At 45.8% G+C, this 22,101-nt stretch overlaps 2 protein-coding genes across 4 annotated transcripts in view; one reads left to right on the forward strand and one right to left on the reverse strand.

Annotated features, from left to right (window-relative positions):
• Positions 1 to 22,101, forward strand: part of Sh (Potassium voltage-gated channel protein Shaker) — a 535,670-nt gene that overhangs the window by 429,378 nt on the left and 84,191 nt on the right. For all 3 annotated transcript variants that reach the window (XM_075886345.1, XM_037420260.2, XM_075886344.1), the window contains exons 2-3: positions 8,060 to 8,375; positions 13,078 to 13,872. In XM_075886345.1, coding sequence (XP_075742460.1) covers positions 8,060 to 8,375; positions 13,078 to 13,872 — 1,111 coding nt within the window. The remainder of the gene's footprint in view (positions 1 to 8,059; positions 8,376 to 13,077; positions 13,873 to 22,101) is intronic.
• On the reverse strand, positions 688 to 22,019 carry LOC119169160 (uncharacterized). The gene is made up of 3 exons (XM_037420261.2): positions 21,821 to 22,019; positions 4,992 to 5,270; positions 688 to 3,846 (listed from the first exon to the last, which is right to left on the reverse strand). The coding sequence occupies exons 1-3, from the start codon at positions 21,941 to 21,943 to the stop codon at positions 3,766 to 3,768; spliced, it is 483 nt and encodes a 160-aa protein (XP_037276158.2). The 5' UTR covers positions 21,944 to 22,019; the 3' UTR covers positions 688 to 3,765.

Here is a 22,101-nt window from a genome sequence, read left to right on the forward strand (position 1 = left end):
TACTGGTAAAACATTTTCCTTCGATCCTTCACCGGGTGAAGACATTGATTAGTTTTCAACTTCGTGAAAACATCTTGCACACTCAACTTTTCGTAACGGCAAGAATGCGCTGGCGTTTTTCACGGAGAAGAGCTTAGACTTGTGCGTTTGTCGCACTCTCCCCGCTGCGTGTCCGGGCGCCCCGCCATGTAGGGCGCCTGGATTCACGCGCTTTGCAATGTGCGGCGCGTGAGAGGTCAATGTGTTTTAATTTTTCGACGTGCCAAATTGTTGTTGTAAATTGAATTGTTGGAGGAGAACAGGTCGACAAGTGACCACTGCGCCTCGTTTGGCTGCGACAGTATCTCTCAGAAGCGTGAAAGACTCGAAGCCGGAACATGCGAGATGTAACTTCTTGGAAATGACTTCGCATCGCTCGCCTTCTTCTCTAACAAATGCTTATTCATTAAAGCTAGTATCAGCACTTGTGGCCATTTCTTCATCTTACCAATGGTCATTCTACTTGGGTACTAGTATACACTGTATCGTCTGCGCCAAAGAGATGCAAAGTCAAAGCTGATGGCAAATGCAGAAAATCTGCTTCTCAAAATCATCGTGTAACATCAACATCCCTCATTCTCACCTTAAGTACATGAGTTGTAACGCCTGCACCTGGCGAAGTTCAAGCGCGCGCATTTGCGGGATTATCCAAATAGTACTGTCCAAGTTACATGACAGAAAGGCCCACACTCTATTCGCCTCGTGCGCTGCTGATTTGAGCAGTACTGGTGGTGCCACCAATGGCGAACGGTGGCGAAAAGCGGATCACTTTGCTCAACTTTGCGCGAAGTGCCCGCTATTAGCCGTATTTTTTTTATTTCGTTTATATTCTGGTTTGATATTTTAACGGTAACAGCCATGAAGTTTGTTATGTTGACGGTTCTTTTTTTATTTGTTTGAAAATTACGAAAGGTCGTTTTTTATCGTTGTGCGACAGCGTGGTGTAATGCATTCGTTGAATATATTTGCGTGACGAGCCAACACCAGTGAAATAAAAGCTGTTGCAACATAGAATAATCTTGTTTCATTGAAGACCCTGAACAGTACAACAACAATGCAGATCATGGTTGTGTGCATGCTTGTGAAACGCACAAAAAACACATATTTTCAACTCCGTCCAGCATTTTCAACTTTGTTGAGCTAATTATGAATAAAAGCAACAAAAGGAAAGCTCAGTAGTGTTTTAACAAGTATCAGAGTTGCATAATGACGTATGAAAGCATTAGAGAATATGAGCAACAGAGATTCGCATTTTTCTTTATTTCAGAGAGCATAGAAAAATTATGTCGAACTTCCAACTGCATTATGTATTTATTTATTTATTTATTTATTTATTTATTTATTTATTTATTTACAACATACTGCAGGCCCACATGGGCCCAGGCAGGAGGGGTAAATTGCAAAACAAAAACACAGCATTTCAAAAGGCGAAAAAAAAACAAAATAAACGCTTACATTTCAATTTCAATGTTAGGTTATGAGAAATCAATCAGGTCAATCGACTCAACTGAATCAATCAATGATAATGGCAGTGAGTTCCATTCGTTAATAGTGCGAGAAAAAAAAGAAAATTTGAAGGGTTAGTTCTTGTATGATATGGAGTTAAAGATTGAGGATTATGATGTCTGGTTAGTCTAGTTGATAACGGGCGTAGATATGGTGCAGGATGAAAAGAGATTTGATTGATTGATATGTGGGGTTTAACGTCCCAAAACCACTATATGATTATGAGAGACGCCGTAGTGGAGGGCTCCGGAAATTTAGACCACCTGGGGTTCTTTAACGTGCTCTCAAATCTGAGCACACGGGCCTACAACATTTCCGCCTTCATCGGAAATGCAGCCGCCGCAGCCGGGATTCGAACCCGCGCCCTGCGGGTCAGCAGCCGAGTACCTTAGCCACTAGACCACCGCGGCGGGGTAGGATGAAAAGAGAGTTTGTTATTCTTCAGAAGAAAAAGAAATTTGAGCCTGAGTATTTTACGTCTTCATTTCAATGTTTGTATTCCATGAGTTTGCATGAGCGCTGTTTGCGAATCGGTGGAACGGAATTTAGAAAAAATAAATCTAACAGCTTTGCGCTGAACCATTTCAAGTGCGTTAGTATTGTGGTTGGTGTGAGGATCCCAGACGTTCGTATTCAAAAGTTCCTGATCTTCTCGACAAACAACCTCATGATACAATATGCAGTCATCAGCAAATAAGCGAATTTGAACTGGCTCTGTTATAACATTAACGATGTCACTAATAAAAATCAACATCAGGAGCGGTCCCAGTACACTACCTTGTGGTACCCCCAAGTAACTGGCAAACTACGCGAGTGGTGACCAATAATAGAAACGGATTGGGTGCGATTGCTTAAGTAGGCGGAAATCCAATTAATGATGAAAGAGGGGAGGCCAATGCATTTTAGTTGGAAAAGTAACTTTTTATGTGAAACAGGGTCGAATGCTTTCTGAAAATCCAAAAAAATTGCGTCAGTTTGACCAGGTTTGTCAAGGACACTTGCAAAACTGTGAATTACAGTTGTTAGTTGTGTGACCGTAGAAAAATACTTCCTGAGTCCATGCTGAGATAAAGAAAGAATGTTGTCTGTTAAAAATTTAATTATGTAATTTGCAACAATATGTTCAAGAATCTTACAGCCGGAAGAAGTGAGCGATATCGGACGATGGTTTGTAATCAGTGCAATGTCCCCTTATTTGTGTACGGGCACCACACGCGCCGTTCGCCAGTCAATCGGTAGATCTGAAGATGACAAAGATGTACGAAAAATGTATGCGCAGAACGGGGCGAGTGCTTCTGAATATCGACGAAGGAATGCATTTAGAAAGCCATCAGGACCAGATGATGATTTTTTCTTCAGGTTAAGTAGCATAGCTACAATACCTGGAAGCGATACAATATCTTCGTAGTCTGAGCAACATACAGGGTCAAGAGTAACTTTTTCTGAAGAAACAGAAAAAACACTGTGAAAATACATAATTATATGTTCTGCAATGACATCCTTGTCTTCAATTAAAACACCATCGATTTGAATCTCGTTAACAGACCCTTTTTTTTAAGAAATCCCAGAACTTCTTAGGAATTTCCTTTAGAAAATTTGGTAAGATATAATGAAAATAATGCCATTTAGAACGTCCCAATGTTTCACTAAGCGCATTTCGAGCAGTATCAACAACGTTTGTTGATGCTCTTCTTTTTTTAAGGCGCTTAAGCTTTCTTTTTAAGTGCAAGACGTCTCTCGTTATCCAGGGATTCGACTTTTTTGTTTTCTTAGCTCTGTTAGGTATAAAATTATCGAGACAATAAGTGCAGATCTGTTTAAATTGAACCCTTAGTTTTTCAACATCCGAACTTTGAAAATTGTTAAACACAATCTCAAGATGATCCAGAACGCCCTCATCCCTGGCACGAGAAAAGTTAACAAAAGCAATTTAGGGGGGCGCATTACAGGGTTTATCAATGTTATACGATAACAACACCATAGAATGATCGCAAATACCGGGATTCACAGACACTGAAAATTCTTCAATAGACCTAGCGACAAAAACAAGATCCAGGATTGAAGAGGATGCATCACAAACTCGCGTAGGCTCTGTTACCACTTGTTGCACATCCAAGTTTAGCATAATATCAAGCAAAGGTCCAGCATCCGTACATCGACCAGTATTTGAAAATGGATAGTGCCAGTCAACAGAAGGTAAGTTAAAGTCACCTGCAATGATTACTTCATTACTTGAAAAAGGCCGTAGGTGGTCACATAGATCATGCAGAAATTGGGACGGTGCATCTGGAGGTCGATAAACTGCGGAAAACAAGAAAGTACGCCCTGAGCAGAACACTTTTAAGGTAACGCTTTCGTGGTTGTCTATCTGACGTACCAGTGACGCTCGAATTCCACATTTTATCAAAACAGCCACACCCCCGCCTCTAGTAGGGCGGTCACGGCGAAATACTTGATATGAGGGCGGAAAAACATCAGTATCGTCTGTGTCATCCCGAAGCCAGGTCTCCGTGATAACAACAATATGGGGATTATAACATAACAAAATAGCTTCTAGTTCTACTGATTTGTTGACGATGCTACGCGCATTTATGTTAATAAGTTTTACTCGATTTGCAGAAGTCCGCACTGGTCAATCATTTTTAGAATTACGATGAAAGGACAGCATCTTTACTCTAGTCAGAAGATTTTCGTCCCAAATGAAGAGCTCCCTATTTACACGCAGTTTATCATTAATAAGAGTAACATTCTTTCCCTGTTGTCTGTCATCCTCAGCACTTGCCCATAATAGCTTTCTTTTTTGCAGTGTCTCTCGAGAGTAATCATTCTGAATGGATATTTTTGTCCCCTTAAGCTTGCGTGCGTTTTTGAACAATGTTTGCTTCTTCTTATAGTCCTGAAAATAAACTATAATGGGTCTAGGATTGCCGTTTCTACCTAAGCGATGAATTCTTCCAACAGATAGGCAAGATACCTCTACCTTAACTGAAAAAAGATCGTTTAAAACTTTTTGTTTTAAGTCTGAGTGTTTCTCAGAAGGGTCTCCCGGAATTTCAAAAATATATAAATTTGACCATCTACTGCGGTCTTCTAGGTCGGTTAATTTCAATTTCAAGGCATTATTTGATTTTTCGAGTAATTCGACGTGGGTAGCTCGTTTTTCTATTTCAAGAAAGCGCGATGTAAGATCAGACATCAATTTTTCCATATTATTCTGCTGATCTCTCGGAGCAGTCATTTCCTCAACTAGCTTATTTTGCCCAGCCATTAGCTCCTTCAACATTTCTGTTGTTGTAGGACCTAGATTAGCCTCCACATCGCCACACAAAAGAAGCGTACACACACAGAATACATCATAGGCAATTGTAATACACTGCTGTGGGCACGGCAGGACCAGAAGGCCACGATAGTCAGTCACTACAAATGCTGCTGTAGACGGCACTAACCTGCACGAAGCAAAGAAGGGGGTTCCGTGACCACATGCCTCTGCCCGGTCCGCCGTACCCACTGAAGCTGTAGCTCTGGAGGCGATCTTTTATAGGCCGTTGAGATGACGTAGTCACAGTAGATGGCGCCGTCGTCCGTATTTCTACGAAGAACGGAAGGGAGCCATAATCCAGTTGGTATACGGTAGCCACTTTAGTACACGTGTCAGTAGGCAGACTCGTGGAAATGTCGATGCAAGATTTCGGTACAAGCTTTCCGGCGAAGCCAAACAGGAGAGCCTGCACGAAGCAAAGAAGGGGGTTTCGTGACCACATGGCTCTGCCCGGTCCGCCGTACCCACCCATTGCAATCACGTACTTCTGAAAATCTAATCGCCAACACCGTTGAAGTCACAATTCTCCATCAAATGCATTCCAAATTCAAGACGAAAAACACAGGAAGTTCGCACGCGTGCCATTACATTCAAATGCGAAATGCGCACGCGTGTAGTATGTGTACATCGTATGCTAGATTCTCCTGTGGTAGCTGAAAATCATATGACGTGCGATTCTAGAATTAATGTTTGTGGAATAACGAGCATATATAAGGGCGACAACCAGCCTCACTCACCTTCAAAGAAATAATACTCCAATTGCAATTCATTGTTAGCCAACGCAACAACAATACCAACATACTTGTTACCCCACACTGGTGTAAATTAGACGCGCAAGGCCGAACGTGGTGTTTCAAATGTAGCACAATTGTGTGCGCACAGTAACGTCGCATAATTTGCCGTTGTACCAGCGCGATGCACTACCTGTTTTTCTACTCGGGTCAAAAAAGTTCCGTGATGCTGAGAGCTACACAAACGGCCGACTGTCAAGGAAACCTGTGGTCTTGTAGGAGGCTATGTTGTACAACGACTAACGTACAAAAGCGCACGTCTGAAGCATTTCTGTTGCTGCGACGGCAGCTGAGCAATGTCGGAGCTTATCGTCCAATGTGTGGCCACCACCTTTACACAGTTTTGACGTTACAATGTTCAAGGAAGACGTGATTGCGACAAAAGCGACAAGCCGCCGGTCATGTTGGGAACGCTACCGTCTAAAGAGAGCCCGCTCTTACGTCAGCCAAAGAGAATAAAAGAATGAAAATAAAGCATGCCAAGGCGGTTAAATCGAGAAGTAGTCTCGTTGATAGTGGCTCATTCTTTAAAAAAGCACTGAGGCCACAAGAAAAAGTGTAGCTGGACGGGCTTCTTTCATTTTCTGTTTAAAAATTTTTCCCTTTCTTTCATTCTCTCTTTTTGTAGCGTAAGCTAGACTGGCCGATGTTGAGCAGTCTTGCATAGCTTATCGAGACGTCGCATGGGTCACAGCTGGCACACTGGAAAAGACCTTGAAGCTCCTTGAGTGACGTATCACTAGTGCACTGGCGCTTCACTCGCGTGAGCTCGCTCGCTAGTCCGTCCGTTCATCACGCTGCATATATCCCGGCATAGTCGAGCAAAGCCACATCTACTTTTTTCTGTCTGATTTGTCTCCATTTATTTCTACCCATTTATTTCTCTCCTTCTATCTCTTTATTTATGTTTCAGCAATTTTTTTTATAATTTCCTCATTTTTTGAGAAATACATGAAAGGCGAAATGTAAGCATGCGATGAGCAAAATGGCAGACAGACAGCGGCTGGGTGTGGACGTTCCTGGATGTGAACTTTGTTTTCAAGGCTGCGACACTTGCAGCCTCGAACAAAAGTCTTCTTGTCGAAACGTCGGCTCCAACACCCACACCGTGTCTCATTTTGCCGGTTTATCACTTTCCGTATTTTTTCTCCGAAGTTTTTTGCCTCCCGCACAAGATGAACCGGCGAACATGTTCCGGTCGAACAGAGAGAAGTCGAAGCGCGCGTTTCAAGGTGACGACCACTTGTGTTCATGGACTAATGGCGAGCTCAAAGAGCTGCAGTGTTAAAATTCAGCAGCTCTTTCCCCTATTGTGAGACCTGAGCCTGCAATTTCGGTAGCACTGTTATTGTTATTACTGGCTCCAACTGCTGCTACTGCAATGCGGGTAGTGTGGTATCGTGCAGTTTAAACGTTACCTGATGTGCGGTAATGCGTAACGATGATTAGGTACTCCTATAGAGAGGTTGCGTTGTCACGCACGGTAGAGGCGGTCCACTTGTTGTGGCGCTATTGACGTTGCGTGGCAGCTGGCTTCTGACGCACCGCGGCTGAATTAGTCAGGCGATATAGACGTTCCACTTGCGCTTGCTTTGAGTTGGGTTTACACGATTGGCTTGCCTGTGTTGACAAGCCGCAGTTGTCCCTGCTTTAACCATACCGAACTTTTTTTTTGGCATCTTACGTTCTGCAGCTACTTACTAAGCCTTCACTTAAACAGACACAAGCTAAAGTCTCTAAGCTTGTCGCTCTTATCGACCAGTGGCTGTTCGCTGGGCCTTCAGCTCAAGAGTTGGGTAATCCTCGAAGCTGTCTTTCCAGGCGCGGTTGCCGAACAGCGTGTCACGATTGGGCGCTAGAGAAGTGCCGCTGAGTGGTGAAATCACGCACCTGGTGACGAGGTGGCGCCCTCTTTTCAGGGCACCAGAAGCAGCCGCAGGTTCTTGAAATGTTTTTAGTAATTTTACGTTCATTGCAGAGATTATTTTCGGGCCGTTTACGTTAATTATATTATTTTATATCTTCATGGTTTATTGTAGCCCGGTTTCCATAATTGCTGGCCTTGTCTTAGGTCTGTACTGAGCGCTGGGTTTGGAGAGCGATCACGTCACATTAATCGGATGAACGGAGGACTATTTAAGTGCAACACACTTAAAAGGAACGTTACTTTCCCACAGTGAAATCCTTAGAAACAGCGACGCGTTTTTCGCTTCATTAGAGAAGCGCGTGACACTCTTTAAAGTGTGTGGTATCTTGAAAACGCTTGTTTGCATGCGAAAATAAGAATATGACGCCGAGTCTTAGTATCTCAAGGTGTATGTAGTTCAAAGCATCGATTGTAGACTTATCTTATGGTCGAAAACGTGGTCGGGTGTATAGGAGAAAACTCTGCCTGTGAGCGCAGGTCCTTGCCCAAGCTGAGCAGCGAGGATGCGACGGGTGGCTGCGAAGCGGGGCTGTCGGGTGGCGGTGGGCTCGTGTCGCCTCCTGGCGGCGGCGGCAACTTCGAGCCCATCCCGCACGAACACGACCTCTGCGAGCGGGTGGTGATCAACGTGAGCGGGCTGCGGTTCGAGACGCAGCTGCGCACCCTGCATCAGTTCCCGGACACCCTGCTGGGAGACCCTGGACGCAGGCTGCGATACTTCGATCCACTGCGCAACGAGTACTTCTTCGACCGCAACAGGCCCAGCTTCGACGCCATCCTTTACTACTACCAGGTATCCCACCCCTGCTTGAAACGCTTGATTATTTATTGCATATAAAATATTTCAAGTAAGGTTCTGTGGTCAATAACGAGCTTTACTATGAGGTGGGTGTACTTCAATACTGCTAAAATTACGACGCAGAGGCGATGTACCGTTTTGCTGAAAAGTACAATAAGTCATGTAATTTTCATGAAAAATGCACAAAGACACAAAATGACCCGTTGATTTCTAGCTTTAAAAGTTACGAATTATATGCGACGCGCTTGATTTTCATTTCTGCCTCTTGTGGAGCCATCTTCGTCTGTTAGCCGCATTCTTCGCGCAACTGTGATGAGCCGTGGACCTGCGACACATACGGTTTCCCCCGCGCACACATTTAGAGCACCTACAAGACCTCGCTACGTTGAGACCTCTCATGACCACGTCGCAAACTCTCTTCAACAGAATGGCAACCCCATCAGCTCGACGTGCGCTGCAACTTCTGGATTGCTTCGAATCAGTTCTTGCAAGGCTTTCCTAACCGTCTCAGATTCCAGTCTCCATTTGTAAAACCACGGAAGAACCAATCTCAAATATTTCTCGGTTGTGACCGTCTAAGTGTGCGTGTTCAGTGCTGATGTGTGTGTTTGTGCGTATCACTTTTTATTCGTTTTATTCCTGACTTTCTCTTTTTGCCATTTAGTGGCGGGTCGCAAACCAGATACCACCTGCTTAACTTTACCTTTCTTTCTGAGTACCTTTGATTCGTGGTGTGATTCGCCCCGCGGCCCACACCTGCGCTAAACAAGCCATCGATTTTGAGAGGATATCCAAGCATTGGCTCTGGCGACATCTCGCGGATGAGTTCGCGACGACTGGCCTGGTTTTAGAACTAAACCCAATGTAACGAAACCAAATTTAATGAAGTTTTAGGTCTAACGAAGAAATTTCAATGCCCAAGCAACACCCATAGCTCTCAGTGCTATCACCAACCCGAACTGCCGAACTAGCTTGGCTCACAAAACCATGTTCAAGAAATTTTCTTCCATAAATACCAGAACACAAAAACGGTAATTGCTTTCCAGATTGCGTAGGAACAGGTTCTGGTTCGAGCAGGCGCTCTGACGATATCACACTAAAACGTCTGGAAGCAGTGCTTTCGGCTCTCCCGTTTTACTGTGAGGAGCCATTCTGTAATGGAGAGAAAAAAGGAGGAGAGACAGAGAGATGTAAAGAAAGGAAGAAGAACTTAAAAAAACAGATAAAGCGATGCGCAAAGAGCTAGAAGGACAGAAAGAAAAAAACACAACCGAAAGAGAGAGAAAAAAAGAAAGCAACACGGAGAAGATAAAATAAGACGAGAAAAACAAAAAGTGAAAAAAGTTAAAAAGCACAAGAAAACAGAGAAAGAAACAAATGGACAATGATGACATAGAAAATGTAGGTAGGAAGAAACAAGAGATATAAATAAATTCGGCTGTCTTGGGAGTCGGTGTTATGCGAAGCACGCGGTTGCAAGGTGTTTTCATTATTTTATTGAGCGAGTCGTGATAAGTGGCGCTCAATATGTGCACATGATAACGCGCACACACACGTTAAATAACCGCATATGTTTCATGTTAGCAGGGTTTGCAGTTGCGTAACGATACCAACAGAAACATTGATATCACCAGAAGCGGTAAGCTAATATGAAGCGCTGGTGTTTGCGCTGGGGCTCACGAAGATCCCGTAACACTGCTACACTAATAAACCTCGGCGGACATCGCTAACGTACACAGCTGACATTAACCCAACATGACGGCTGTCTCAAAGAAGCACCTATGTAATGCTTAGAAAATTTCACAGCCATCTCTGCATGTCGAATTGATGGTTCACGAACATTAGGGTGTCTTCGCAAAGTATTTTCAAAACCTGGCGTGGCTTTGTGGTAAAATACTTGATTGCCACGCAGAATCCTAGGGTTCGATTGTTGCCGGAACATGTATTTTTGCATTAGTCCGGTCAACGAGGCCTGTGGCAGCCTTTCTTAACGCTGAAACGTTAAAATTACCCATTTGTGTTCACGCCGTTCCTGGGTAGATATAAGATGTCTATCACCTGTGGCACATTCCTGCATACCAGTGGCACATACCCCACTCTAGTATGTGCCATAATTTTTAGGAAAGTGTTTGACGACGTACGCGACAAAATTGTGACATTACTCATGCCATGACCAGCGCGTCATGCGATCTTACCCTCGCGTACTAATTTTGGTGTACCCAAAGTTAAGGAAGTGATTATGAGAGCACCCGACGTGAATGGATGGATGGATGGATGGATGGATGGATGGATGGATGGATGGATGGATGGATGGATGGATGGATGGATGGATGGATGGGTGGGTGGATGGGTGGATGGGTGGGTGGGTGGTTGGGTGTATGGATGGATGGATGGATGGATGGATGGATGGATAAGTAAGTGGGTGGGTGGGTGGGTGGGTGGGTGGATGGATGGGTGGGTGGGTGGGTGGGTGTATGGATGGATGGATGGATGGATGGGTGGGTGGGTGGGTGTATGGATGGATGGATGGATGGATGGTTGGGTGGGTGGGTGTATGGATGGATGGATGGATGGATGGATGGATGGATGGATGGATGGATGGATGGATGGATGGATGGGTGGGTGGGTGGGTGGGTGTATGGATGGATGGGTGGGTGGGTGGGTGGGTGGGTGTATGGATGGATGGATGGATGGGTGGGTGGGTGTATGGATGGATGGATGGATGGATGGATGGATGGATGGATGGATGGATGGATGGATGGATGGATGGATGGACGGACGGACGGACGGACGGACGGACGGACGGACGGACGGAGTGGTGATTATATGAATGGATGGATGGATGGATGAATGCCACATGTGCTTAGAGTACTAAAACAAAAGCTTCGTATACACTAACAAGGAAAGCTGCCCGTCGTTCCTTGAGACTTGGCACAACGTGCCTCAATCATTTTTTTTTTCATCTGCAGACAAGGCCGACGGTGCATGTTTAAAGCTTAGAGATATCTTAAAAGCTGGTAGTGTGCGTGGGTACAATTAATTTCACTTAATCTTTGAAAGATTGCAGGAATGGTTACAAATCTCGTTAACGGTGGAGACCAAACATGAGGCTATCCGTTTGGTCTGCACCACTCGCAAGTCGCGTCCTGCAAGTTCTTCGTGAGCATCGATTCGCTCCTCTCGCAATAGGTCTACTCGTAATTACTATGACTTGCTAGAATAGGGCCGTGGAGCAGCAAACGTGGACCTCTTTGCAAAGACGGCCAGCAAAACTAGAGCATTCCTGTGCCGCCAATCGTTGCAGCACTCCGAAGGAATCCTTCGTGCGCATGATTTATTGTTGCAGTTGCTGCGCTTGCCTTCCATGTTCATGAGAATGTGCTGAATTGCTCCTTGGTGCTTTAAATGCGGTCTTTCTGTGTGCATGGTACACGCTGGATTTGAAGAATAGTGATGCGTTGTGTTTCCCGCAGACTGCTGAGAAATGCGGAAATGTGATTGGACACATTCAACAGATTTAACACACTGCGCAAATACTTCTTGCATTTCTGCATTCTGGCACTCCTTTGGGAAGTAAAATGCCAAAGTTTAGCAGGAGTCATCATTGAACTTTTTTTTTGTTAAGAGAACCTAGTGACCGCTTTTTTTTTTTTTTGCTGATGCAGGTGAGAGCTGTTTGCAACCTAGCACTGTTGATGAAATTATCCCCGACCTTATTGAGTGTTTCATTGCATAATTTCGAATTACTGTAATAACCTGATAACCATGCATCACGGAAGGCCCCAGTGAAAGGTGCGGGGTGGAAACCATCCGCCCCCTTCCCCCTAAAATTTCGGCGTCCTCTCTTCCAAGAGCTAGCATGTTCAAAACACAGCGCATACGTACAAATCTTACTTGTCCCATTGAAGGAATACACTTGTCATGGGTGCACTCCCAGTAAGAAAACACTGGAACCACCCACGCTGTACATAGTCATGAATGAAATATATAAGCGTTTTTAAATAGCACTGTAAATGTCGGCCTTCCACAAAAATTTTTTATTAATGATGCCGTAATGAATATCAAGCAAATGTTCTTGCAGTAGTTACCCAATGAGTGTTTAGAAAAAGCTCTGAAAGGCCGCTCCTCTAGCTTTCGCTGTGACCTTGCTGCGCCTTACAAGCAGGCCTGGCGTTTTTTCATGGTTTCGGCAATCAAAGCAGCCGGCATGCAGGCGATTTGGGACATCGATCTGTGGTAGAAAGTTCAAGCTCAGACGGCGCAGAACAAACTTGATTTATTGCAACGATGCATCTATATGCCACGTGGTATTTAACTTTTCCTAAATACTTAATTCCGACTGTATTATGTAACTCTTTGACACAACACATGCACAATGTCTCACCATGCATATTTCAGTTGTGCGCGCCAAGTACACTGGTTGATGACGGCATCGAAAAGCGGCCACGCTTCGTTTTGCTGAGCGGACGATTCTCTGCTCAATTCCATTGCATCCTGTAACCAATACACGCCGGCTGAGAATAAGAAGCATAGCTCTCTGTGCTTTCATTCCCCCCCCCCCCGACATTATTATGTGTTTTGATGCCTTTGATGCAGCGTCCTTGGTGTTATTTTCCTTGTATCTGGCACGCGCTCGGCATGTCGGGCACATTGATAAAGCTCGAGGCAGTGACGCTGCTTTGTGATGACAACGCAGAGCGGCGGCCGACTGCGGCGACCAGTGAACGTTCCCCTGGACGTGTTCGCCGAGGAGATCAAGTTCTACGAGCTGGGCGAGGGCACATTCAACAAGTTCCGCGAGGACGAGGGCTTCATCAAGGAGGAAGAACGTCCCTTGCCCGGACGCGACCTGCAGCGGCGCGTGTGGTTGCTCTTCGAGTACCCGGAAAGCTCGCAGGCTGCCCGCGTGGTAGCCATCGTGTCCGTGGTGGTCATTTTGCTCTCCATCGTCATCTTCTGCCTGGAGACGCTGCCCGAGTTCAAGCACTACCGAATGTTCCCCGCTGGCAACAACATGACGCGCGTTGTAGAGGACGAAGTACCCAAGCTCACCGAGCCATTCTTCCTGATCGAGACGTGCTGCATCGTGTGGTTCACTTTCGAACTGTTCGTGCGTTTCTGCGCCTGCCCTTGCAAGCTGGCGTTCTTCAAAGACGTGATGAACAGCATCGACCTCGTCGCCATCATCCCCTACTTCATCACGCTGGGCACCGTGATCGCGCGAGAGCGCGAAGGGCCTGGGTTCCTGCCACCGGACAAGAGCTCGAACCAGGCCATGAGCCTGGCCATACTGAGGGTCATCCGGCTGGTGCGCGTCTTCCGCATTTTCAAGCTGTCGCGCCACTCCAAGGGCCTGCAGATCTTGGGCCGCACGCTGCGCGCCTCCATGCGCGAGCTGGGCCTGCTCATATTCTTCCTCTTCATCGGAGTCATACTCTTTTCGTCGGCCGTCTATTACGCCGAGGCCGACTCAGATCGATCATACTTCAAGGTAAGCAACTCGTTCCCGTACTTTCAGAGAGAGATTGAAGTCTCGTCTGACGTCGTCTATCGCTAAACGCGTCTCAAGCATGAACTATTGCACTGTTTGACGCGGTTACTCGCAAGATTACATCTTAATTGAACAACATGGTCACTGTGTTACATTTCATCAAAGCCATGGTAATCAGCGCACATATACTTTTTGATAACGTTTCCATGCCTTTCACGAAAACGCAGGCACGACACCTCTTCCGAATGTCGCCCATTACTTTTGAATCGCCGCGCATACAACTATCCACATTTGTGAAATTTTCTTCATAGCGCTTCTATGCGCTTTTTCTTTCATTCAACAGTAATTAACTATCTTCGATTAGTGAATGCTGTAACTTCGTATTCTCAAACAAAAATCCACCTGCTGCTTACTTCGTCTTCTTCTCGTGCTTCTTCTTCTTCTTTGCCTTTTTCTTCTCATTATTATTATTATTATTATTATTATTATTATTATTATTATTATTATTGTTGTTGTTGTTGTTGTTGTTGTTGTTGTTGTTGTTGTTGTTGTTGTGGTGGTAGTGGTGATGGTGGTGGTGGTTGCCCGTCAGAAACCCGCGATACCGTAATGAAAAATGCCATCTATCTACCCGCTGCCAAGGTATTACTATAGTGGCCAGAAGTTGCAATGATCATTCAATGTAGTTATAGCACTGCAAAGATAAGGACCAAGGAAGAGCGCAGGACATTATTCAGTAAATGTTCAAGATGGTACGCCCCAAAACCACAATACAGTATGAAGCACGCCGTAGAAGAGGGCTCTGACAATTTGAACCATCTGGTGTTTTTATGTGAACCTAAATCTAAGTCCTTGGGCCTCATGCATTGTGTTCTGTATTGAAAAAAAATCGCAGCATATCCACGGAGGGAGGGATGATGAGTGTGGCGAAGCGTCCATCCGTCCATAAATGCGTTCATGCGTCCGATCGTGTTCGAGTATGCAGACGGCGCGCGGTAGCACCGACGAGACGCGAGCCAAGGAAGCCGAGCGCAATCGTCTTCAACGCGCCTGGCGGTCTCCTTCATCCATGCCCCACTAACGATTTGCCAAGTATGCGTCGACTATCCAGGAGACTGAAAGAGGCACTCATTATCCGCGTACCCAGGCACAGCCCGCGCAGCAGCCCATCTGAGAGTAGCGGTACGACGCCATCTAGAATATCCTCACTCAACTGCAGTTTGTATGTACTTCTATGAGACAGCGCTGTCTATTACACTGTGCGAGAGATACTGTCTTCTTTCTTGTCTCTTCTGCTTTCGGTTACGCATCACACATGACAAGGTTACATCTGTGGCATGCATCCTTTCAAGGCGGAAGGCCAAGCTGCATGCAGCAGACATGGCAGCGGCCAGACAGCTAATCGAGGAGGGCTTTGCAGGCAAAAAAGAAAATAACAAGCTTTATTGACCTTCGGTTCAGCAGCAGGGAAAAGGGGCAGAACGTACGTTCGTTCTGTTCTCTTCCATGGTCCCTAACTGAATTTTCACCGCTGTGGCTTCATTGAATGCATCGAACCAATTAGCCCAAAAGTCTACTCATGGCAGAGATCATTTACCTCCTCTGCACAGACGTGATTGTAGCCGGATTTCATGTGTCGACGTCCCTAAAGTGGCAGCTCTCGATTACCTTCAGAGCACTTCGCTCGTTTTCGTAGAATCCATCATGGGGAGCAGTGCCGGTCAGGCAGACTCCAGGGAACTTCCTCTATCTCTTGCTCCAGTGGGTGCTGCGGAATTTTGTTACAAACTTTCTCAGACATCCATTTTGTCCTTTGGAATATGATTTATGTCCGTCTTTGAAACAATCCTAGTGCTTTACCGCACACGCCGGACATCGGTGGTGGCTTTGTATTCGTGCTGTTTCCTGGTAACGAGACTGGCACATCAAAAGCCAATACGGCCTCCACTGACGAGGCTGCGTTACAGACTAGGACTTACTCTGCATTAAATTGAATGCTTCGGTGGCGGCTATCTTGTTTGACCTGTCGCAGGTGTAAACCTGCAACAGGTCAAAGTTCAACTTGTACAAAAGACCACCGTCAAATTTAAACATTTTAGGCCGGCATGTCCGCGGGCGTAACTTGTCTTAAACCAACATAAGGACGCTATTGAGGCTCGTGCGAACCTAAACAGGCATCTGCCGGTCTCGGCGATTTGCATCTTTTCTGTTGAATGGTGTATGAACTGGCTCGAATTACAGGCGCATATTCATCCGCCTTGATCTGGCCAGTTTTTGAAGTATAGAAGGAGGCGGTCACATGCCGAACTTAGCAGCAAAAGCACGTTTATTTTCTGGGTGTACGCCACGCGACTTTTTCAATTTAAGGCTAATTTTATAATTTTTAGGGAAATCAAATTTTTTTCTAATTTAAACATAAGGCTAATTTTAGCCAGGTGTACAATTGCGCAAAATCATTCTTCGGCTGTCAGTGCTCATATTTTATTTTTATTTGGCAAAATATAAAACGGTAGTTATGTTACAGCTGGCTATCCCAACATCAAAACAGTAATGTACAAGATGAACGCACAAACAAGAAAAATTGGCAATAAAATAAAACTAATCAGAAGCACTACGTACATAATATATACACTATATAGGGCTTATAATGCATGAATGAGCACAGTATCTATGAGGATAGTTCAGATAATATATCGTAATCACATTGTGGGCAGAGTCCATAAAAACATTCGCAAGGTATAATAAAAGCTAAAGCAGTCAATTAAATTTGTGTCCCCAACCTCACTCATTGAAAACTGTCGGACATTAAATAAAGTTTGTTCATTAATTAATTAATTAATTCATTCATTCATTCATTTCACAACCTCATCGAAGGCATGCTAGCACCCGCAAAAGAATTCAAGGTCCTGATGAAACCTCTTTCAATGCGTTCGAGAACATCGATGGCCTCCCGTTGCGGTGGCTGATCGGCATGTTTAACGTAGTCTGCCCGAATTATGAAAGAACGCCGATATTGCACCAATGCTCCAGCCAGAAAAGCCCGCAGAGGCGCGGCCTGTTCGTTGCCCTATCGTTCTCACGTGCACGTTGCTCACCTTCTGATGGTATAGATACTATCCCGCGAATTTTTTTAGGGGCCAAGCTCCTTATAGCGGCACCCGTTCGTCCCTCGTAGCCGTTCTAGTATGTAACAAGTATAACATTTTGACCTCCAAGAAAGGTGCCGGTGAGAAATTTCTTCTGTGCGTTGTTGAACAATAAAAAATAGTGCTTAATGTACATGCCAATGGCTGCTAATGGGGAATGAGAGACAGGAGCATTTGGATTTTAGTTAACGCGCACGCTGCGATCCCAATTAGCAGCCATTGGCTTGTACATTCAGCACTATCTGACAAGAAAGGGTTGCTACGCTATACTCGCTGGGTGTAACCTCCTTAGTTTTAGAAAGGTTTAGCGAGTGTTGAGCCACAGTGCCATGAATACAATGAACTAGTATATATACCATGAATGAACTCGACGTGGTTAAAGGTGAAAAGTAGATACGAAGCGCAAGCCGCAAGAAAGTAAAAGCCCAATTCTCCTGTCTATCATTTCCCATTAGCAGCCATAGGCATGTACATCGAGCACTATCTGACAGGAAAAGGTTACTACGTTATACTCGGTGAGCGCAACCTCCTTGATTTTAGAAAGGTGTAGCGAGCGTTGGGCCGCAGTGCCATCAATACAATGAACTAGTATATACCATGAATGAACTCGAGGTGGTTAAAGGTGGGAAGTAGATACGTAGCACAAGCCGTACGAAAGTGTGTGTGTGCCACGTCTCGTTTAGTCCTTGGAATGTCCTCTGGGTGGCGGTGCTTCTATATGGGGAATATATGATGAAAAGATGCGAGATAGTGGTATTTGGAGTGTTGAATAGATGGACGAACGGACACACAGACAGATGCACGGTTGGGCGCATGAACGGACGCAGGGGCGGATGCATGGACGAACGCACGGACGGACGCACGAACAGACGCACGCACGGACGGGCAGATGGACACATGGACAGTCACACAGATGGACGCATGGACGGACGAATGCTTCGCCCCTCTCTCCAACATTCACTACGTGGATATGCTGCCAATTTTTTTTTTACATTCAGGTTCTGCTTAGGGTACGGCCTGTACCAGGATTTGGCAACTTGCTGCTGGGCAGGCAGTAATATGCAGCCCCCTACACGACGTCAGTACTCCTACCCCGGCCTCCCTTTGTCACCTCTTATCTCAGTTCTGACCTAATATAGGGTGTTTGCTTCTAACATAATATGGTGATTCGGAACATTGTGATATGTATCCTATTCCAGTGTGGCACAATAATGTAAGTTTGCGTATACGTTATTTTTTTTCGCCTGAAATGCCCTCCTCGATTTGCTGACTGGCCGCTGCCATGTGTGCTGGATACAGCTGGGCCTCGAAAGGATGCATGCCACAGGCCTAGACCATTTCACGTCCGTGGTGCTTCTGAAAGAAATATTACGCAGCACCTGAAGCTTGCATATTAAGAGTGCACGCAAAGCTTGCGACAACATCAGCCACTCGTCTACTTTGCGCTTACTGCGAATGCGGCAGCTTCCACCACGCGTATACGGCTTTATGGTGTCTTGTGGTACATTCCGCCATCTGCATCCGAATCGGCTCGGAACGAAGCAAATATCTTATTTCGAAGCTAGGTGTGCCGGCGGGTTTTGTGCTGCATGTTTAATATAGTGCTATCACCTATCGCGTAATGCCGCCCACCGTGATACCGCTGTTTGCTGCCGCCCACCTGATGGAAGTCGTGGCGAGCTTCTTACATTTACAAATCAGGTGTTAGCATACGCGTGTGAAAACCGGTATATGGTGATTATCGGTTGTGACCTAAGGGGCCACTCACTAGGTTTGACAATTTTGAGCTGACAAGCGCAATGCGTACATGAGGCGTTCACGATCACGTCTGCAAAATTCGCAACGCTACGCGCCGCGGAAATGGGTCAAATGTCAAGATTGGCGCTGCTCCTCTTTCTTTTGGCGGGAGTGCGCCCACAGAATGAGAGATGACGTGCGCGAATGAATGGCCCTCAGTACACGGCAGTACAGTGACGTTGGTCCTCTACGTAGACGGCTGCGCTTTGACATTGCCAGCGGTGACACGTGGCATGGCAAAAATCATTTAACACGACATGCATAGTTCCTGTAATTAGTTTCTTGTAGAGCATAACAAAAACTCTAGATAATGAGACGCAGTAAGAAAATGTGAGTGCCTTTTTTGCATTTTTCTTCCGTGAATTACAACGAGATGCGGGGCTAATGTGTCGGCGTTTCGCATCCGTTCATGTCCCCGCGGTCAGCGCATCGAGCAGACGACAGCCATGGAACGCTCCTACGTGTTCGCGCACTCATTGTGCTCATCTATTCTAGCGCGTCTAAGCCAGCGTTTCCAAACCAACCCGCAGAAACAAGCAGTAAACCTCAAAACAACGCTGGTAACAAAAAACAAATAACACTGCTCGCGGGATTGGGCTTGTTCGGGCACGCCATGCGCACGTCACCTCTTGGTAGGATGCTGGAGAGAGTAGGGAAGAGAGTTAATTTCCTCCTCCTCGACTATCTTCAACACTAGCTAAGGAGGGAAGATGTTTAAGGTTCGGAATGGGTCTCCTCAATGACTCGAGTGCACGGTGGCAGCACGAAGGAAGAGCCGTAGTCCGGTGAAGAGACGCTTTATTGCAGCCTCAGGCGACTGCCCGAGTCCAAGCCCGAACCTCCGCTCTCATTTCAAATTCAAACATCCTCTTTTCAACCCTTGGTCGAACAAAGAGTCTTCACAAAGACCAATCACATGTTGGGACTCGCATCATCACAACCAATCACAGAAACACTTTCATAAAGGCACTACATTTGTTAAAACCTCGTCACCAAATGAAACACGCAAAGGTATAGGCTCTCCGCACGTGACACTCTCTCCCATGCCAGGCCGTGCTGCCCAACATTACTAGTGCTGCCTCCATCGGCCGACTTCCGTCGGCAGCCGTTCTCACGCTCGAGCCCCGTCAGTTCTTTCATTAATTGTTGCTTCCTAGAAGCGTCCTTAAGAGCGATGGTTACACCATTGGGCTCCGTGCGCTTACCAGGTGTACATGCGACAACGAGGCGCCCCGACATCCTAACAACAGCGGGGGAGAATATGGTCGTTTACCTGCTGCCACTATGTCTCGGTCAGCCAAGTGGTCGCGTCCCCATGTCAGTCTCAATGACACGCGTGCCTGCCAACAATGGCTTTAACTCAGACGGTGGCGCCTGACCTGTTTCTTGCTAGACGCTTTTCCGAGTAAGCTTTCCCCTTCTAATCCCGAACGAGGGCGACCTTGACTGCTCCGTTTGTGAGCCGTGAGAAAGAAGAAGTCTCTTTTCTTTCCCGGCTCGGGTCGTCCGCGTTCACTTTCACGGAACCGATCAGCTTCCTTAGTTGACGGGTCGGGAACTGGCTACGCGCTCTACATCAGCCGCATTAATTGCGCTGCACCCCACATGCTGGTAATTGGTGCGTCATACTAACTCCTCCCCCCTCAAGAGTGTTACTGGATACTCGATGTCCAGTAACACAATACAAAAACAAACAAAAAATAGCTCATAACAAACTTGCTCTTGGTGCACGCACATGCGTGAACTGATTATCACTCCCATCTCAGCAGGTGAACTTTCGCATCCTTGTGCGAAATAGACACTCCAACATATATACATAATGCCCTCAAATAGTCCTCCGACAGAAAGCACTCTCGTAATGCACGACACTGAATAATACACTTAGGATGAAGTCCACAGCACTAGTCAGTTCCCATTAGCTTGTCACAGGGCACACGCACTATGCAAAGTCCAGCGGCATATTGTCTTTTAAACTCATAACACACGGTCATTGTCCCAACACGGGAGACCCACTTCATGCGCCCTCCAGGCCCCGCATGATACACTTAAAGAGAGCGATGGACCCAGCGCTATAGGTATACCTCAGTCTGAATGGATCGCACTAAGACAAAAACTTATAATGAACTTCACCAGTCTACCCTATTTTATCTGCACAATTATTCCTACATAACTCATATAATACACCTAAAAACAGTTCCACCACTTAGAGGCAAGATCACACCTCAACAAAAAGCACACAAAACATGCCTCGTACAAAAAACAAGACATTTTCACATTACACCGGAACTATTAGTCAGTTTGACCTACTTCAAAATCACGCATAGCACTTAAATGTGCGATGCAAACTCCTGTACAGTCCTTCAATTGAGAAAGACTACTTCAGTGGCTACGTATTAACCACAACAACCAAATACAACAACAACTCAACCATATGAAACAGACAAAACGTCACGTTGCCTCTAAACAGTTACATTCGCTGAATCCAATGATCAACCGATACTCGAAAGAGGATCAGCATTCTCGCTCAAAGCGCTCTAATTACGAACATTTTTTTTATTCGCCTCTCATTCAACTGTGGACGCCTCCCGTTGCGACTGGTTCAGTCTATTACTAAAGAATGCGACTGATCGTTCCCATTCCCCTATCGTTTGGGAGAGGTAACCCCTCATTGCCCTTTCCGATGCGTTCGTAGCCAAACAAAAAGCTTCGCTGGGTTGGTTGCCGTCACTCAGAAACCAACGCGAAAGCCTCTAACTCATCAAATGCTACCGGTGCCTCTGCGTTGCACGGCAGCGTGTTCAACACTCTGGAACCGCCGTTACCAATAAATAGCAGACTTTTCACTAAAAGCCATTCACCATGTCACCACTCTTCGGTAACACGCCATACCTAAACACTAAAAAAAAAGAAAGCGCAAAACTAGTTACTGAAATAACTTCTCTCCGCGGCGATTGCATAAAAAATTGTTTCAAAACTAAAAAAAAGACAACGCAGAACAAAAATACCTTCAAAAAAATCCGGTAGTTATATCCTTCCAAGAACGTACGGCTCCACTTCACTCTTGAGTCGCACACGTGACGGTCCCATCCTGACAACTTTTCCTTTCGAACGGGGAATACGCCAGACATAGAACTCCCTCGTTCCACCACCGAAACCCAATGCTAGCCGCTTTTTGACGCGCTTTCTCGTTTTCTTTTCTGGGCAGTTTCCACCGCAAGAGTTGTCAATCGCTGACACTTCGTCTCGGCTCGACTCTGACACCACAGACTGGCGGGGCAGTTTCCCG

The sequence above is a fragment of the Rhipicephalus microplus genome, chromosome 2, assembly GCF_043290135.1.
Source record: "Rhipicephalus microplus isolate Deutch F79 chromosome 2, USDA_Rmic, whole genome shotgun sequence".
Lineage (NCBI taxonomy): Eukaryota > Metazoa > Arthropoda > Arachnida > Ixodida > Ixodidae > Rhipicephalus > Rhipicephalus microplus.

What these genes read in the sequence shown, in the direction of transcription:
- LOC119169160 (XM_037420261.2), bottom strand. Translation starts at nt 21,943, where the DNA reads ATGTCTGGCGTATTCCCCGTTCGAAAGGAAAAGTTGTCAGGATGGGAC. An exon ending in ACTACCGGATTTTTTTGAAG is followed by an intron (nt 5,271 to 21,820) that starts GTATTTTTGTTC and finishes TGCTTCGTGCAG; the next exon opens with GCTCTCCTGTTTGGCTTCGC. An exon ending in CCCTTCTTTGCTTCGTGCAG is followed by an intron (nt 3,847 to 4,991) that starts GTTAGTGCCGTC and finishes TGTTTTCCGCAG; the next exon opens with TTTATCGACCTCCAGATGCA.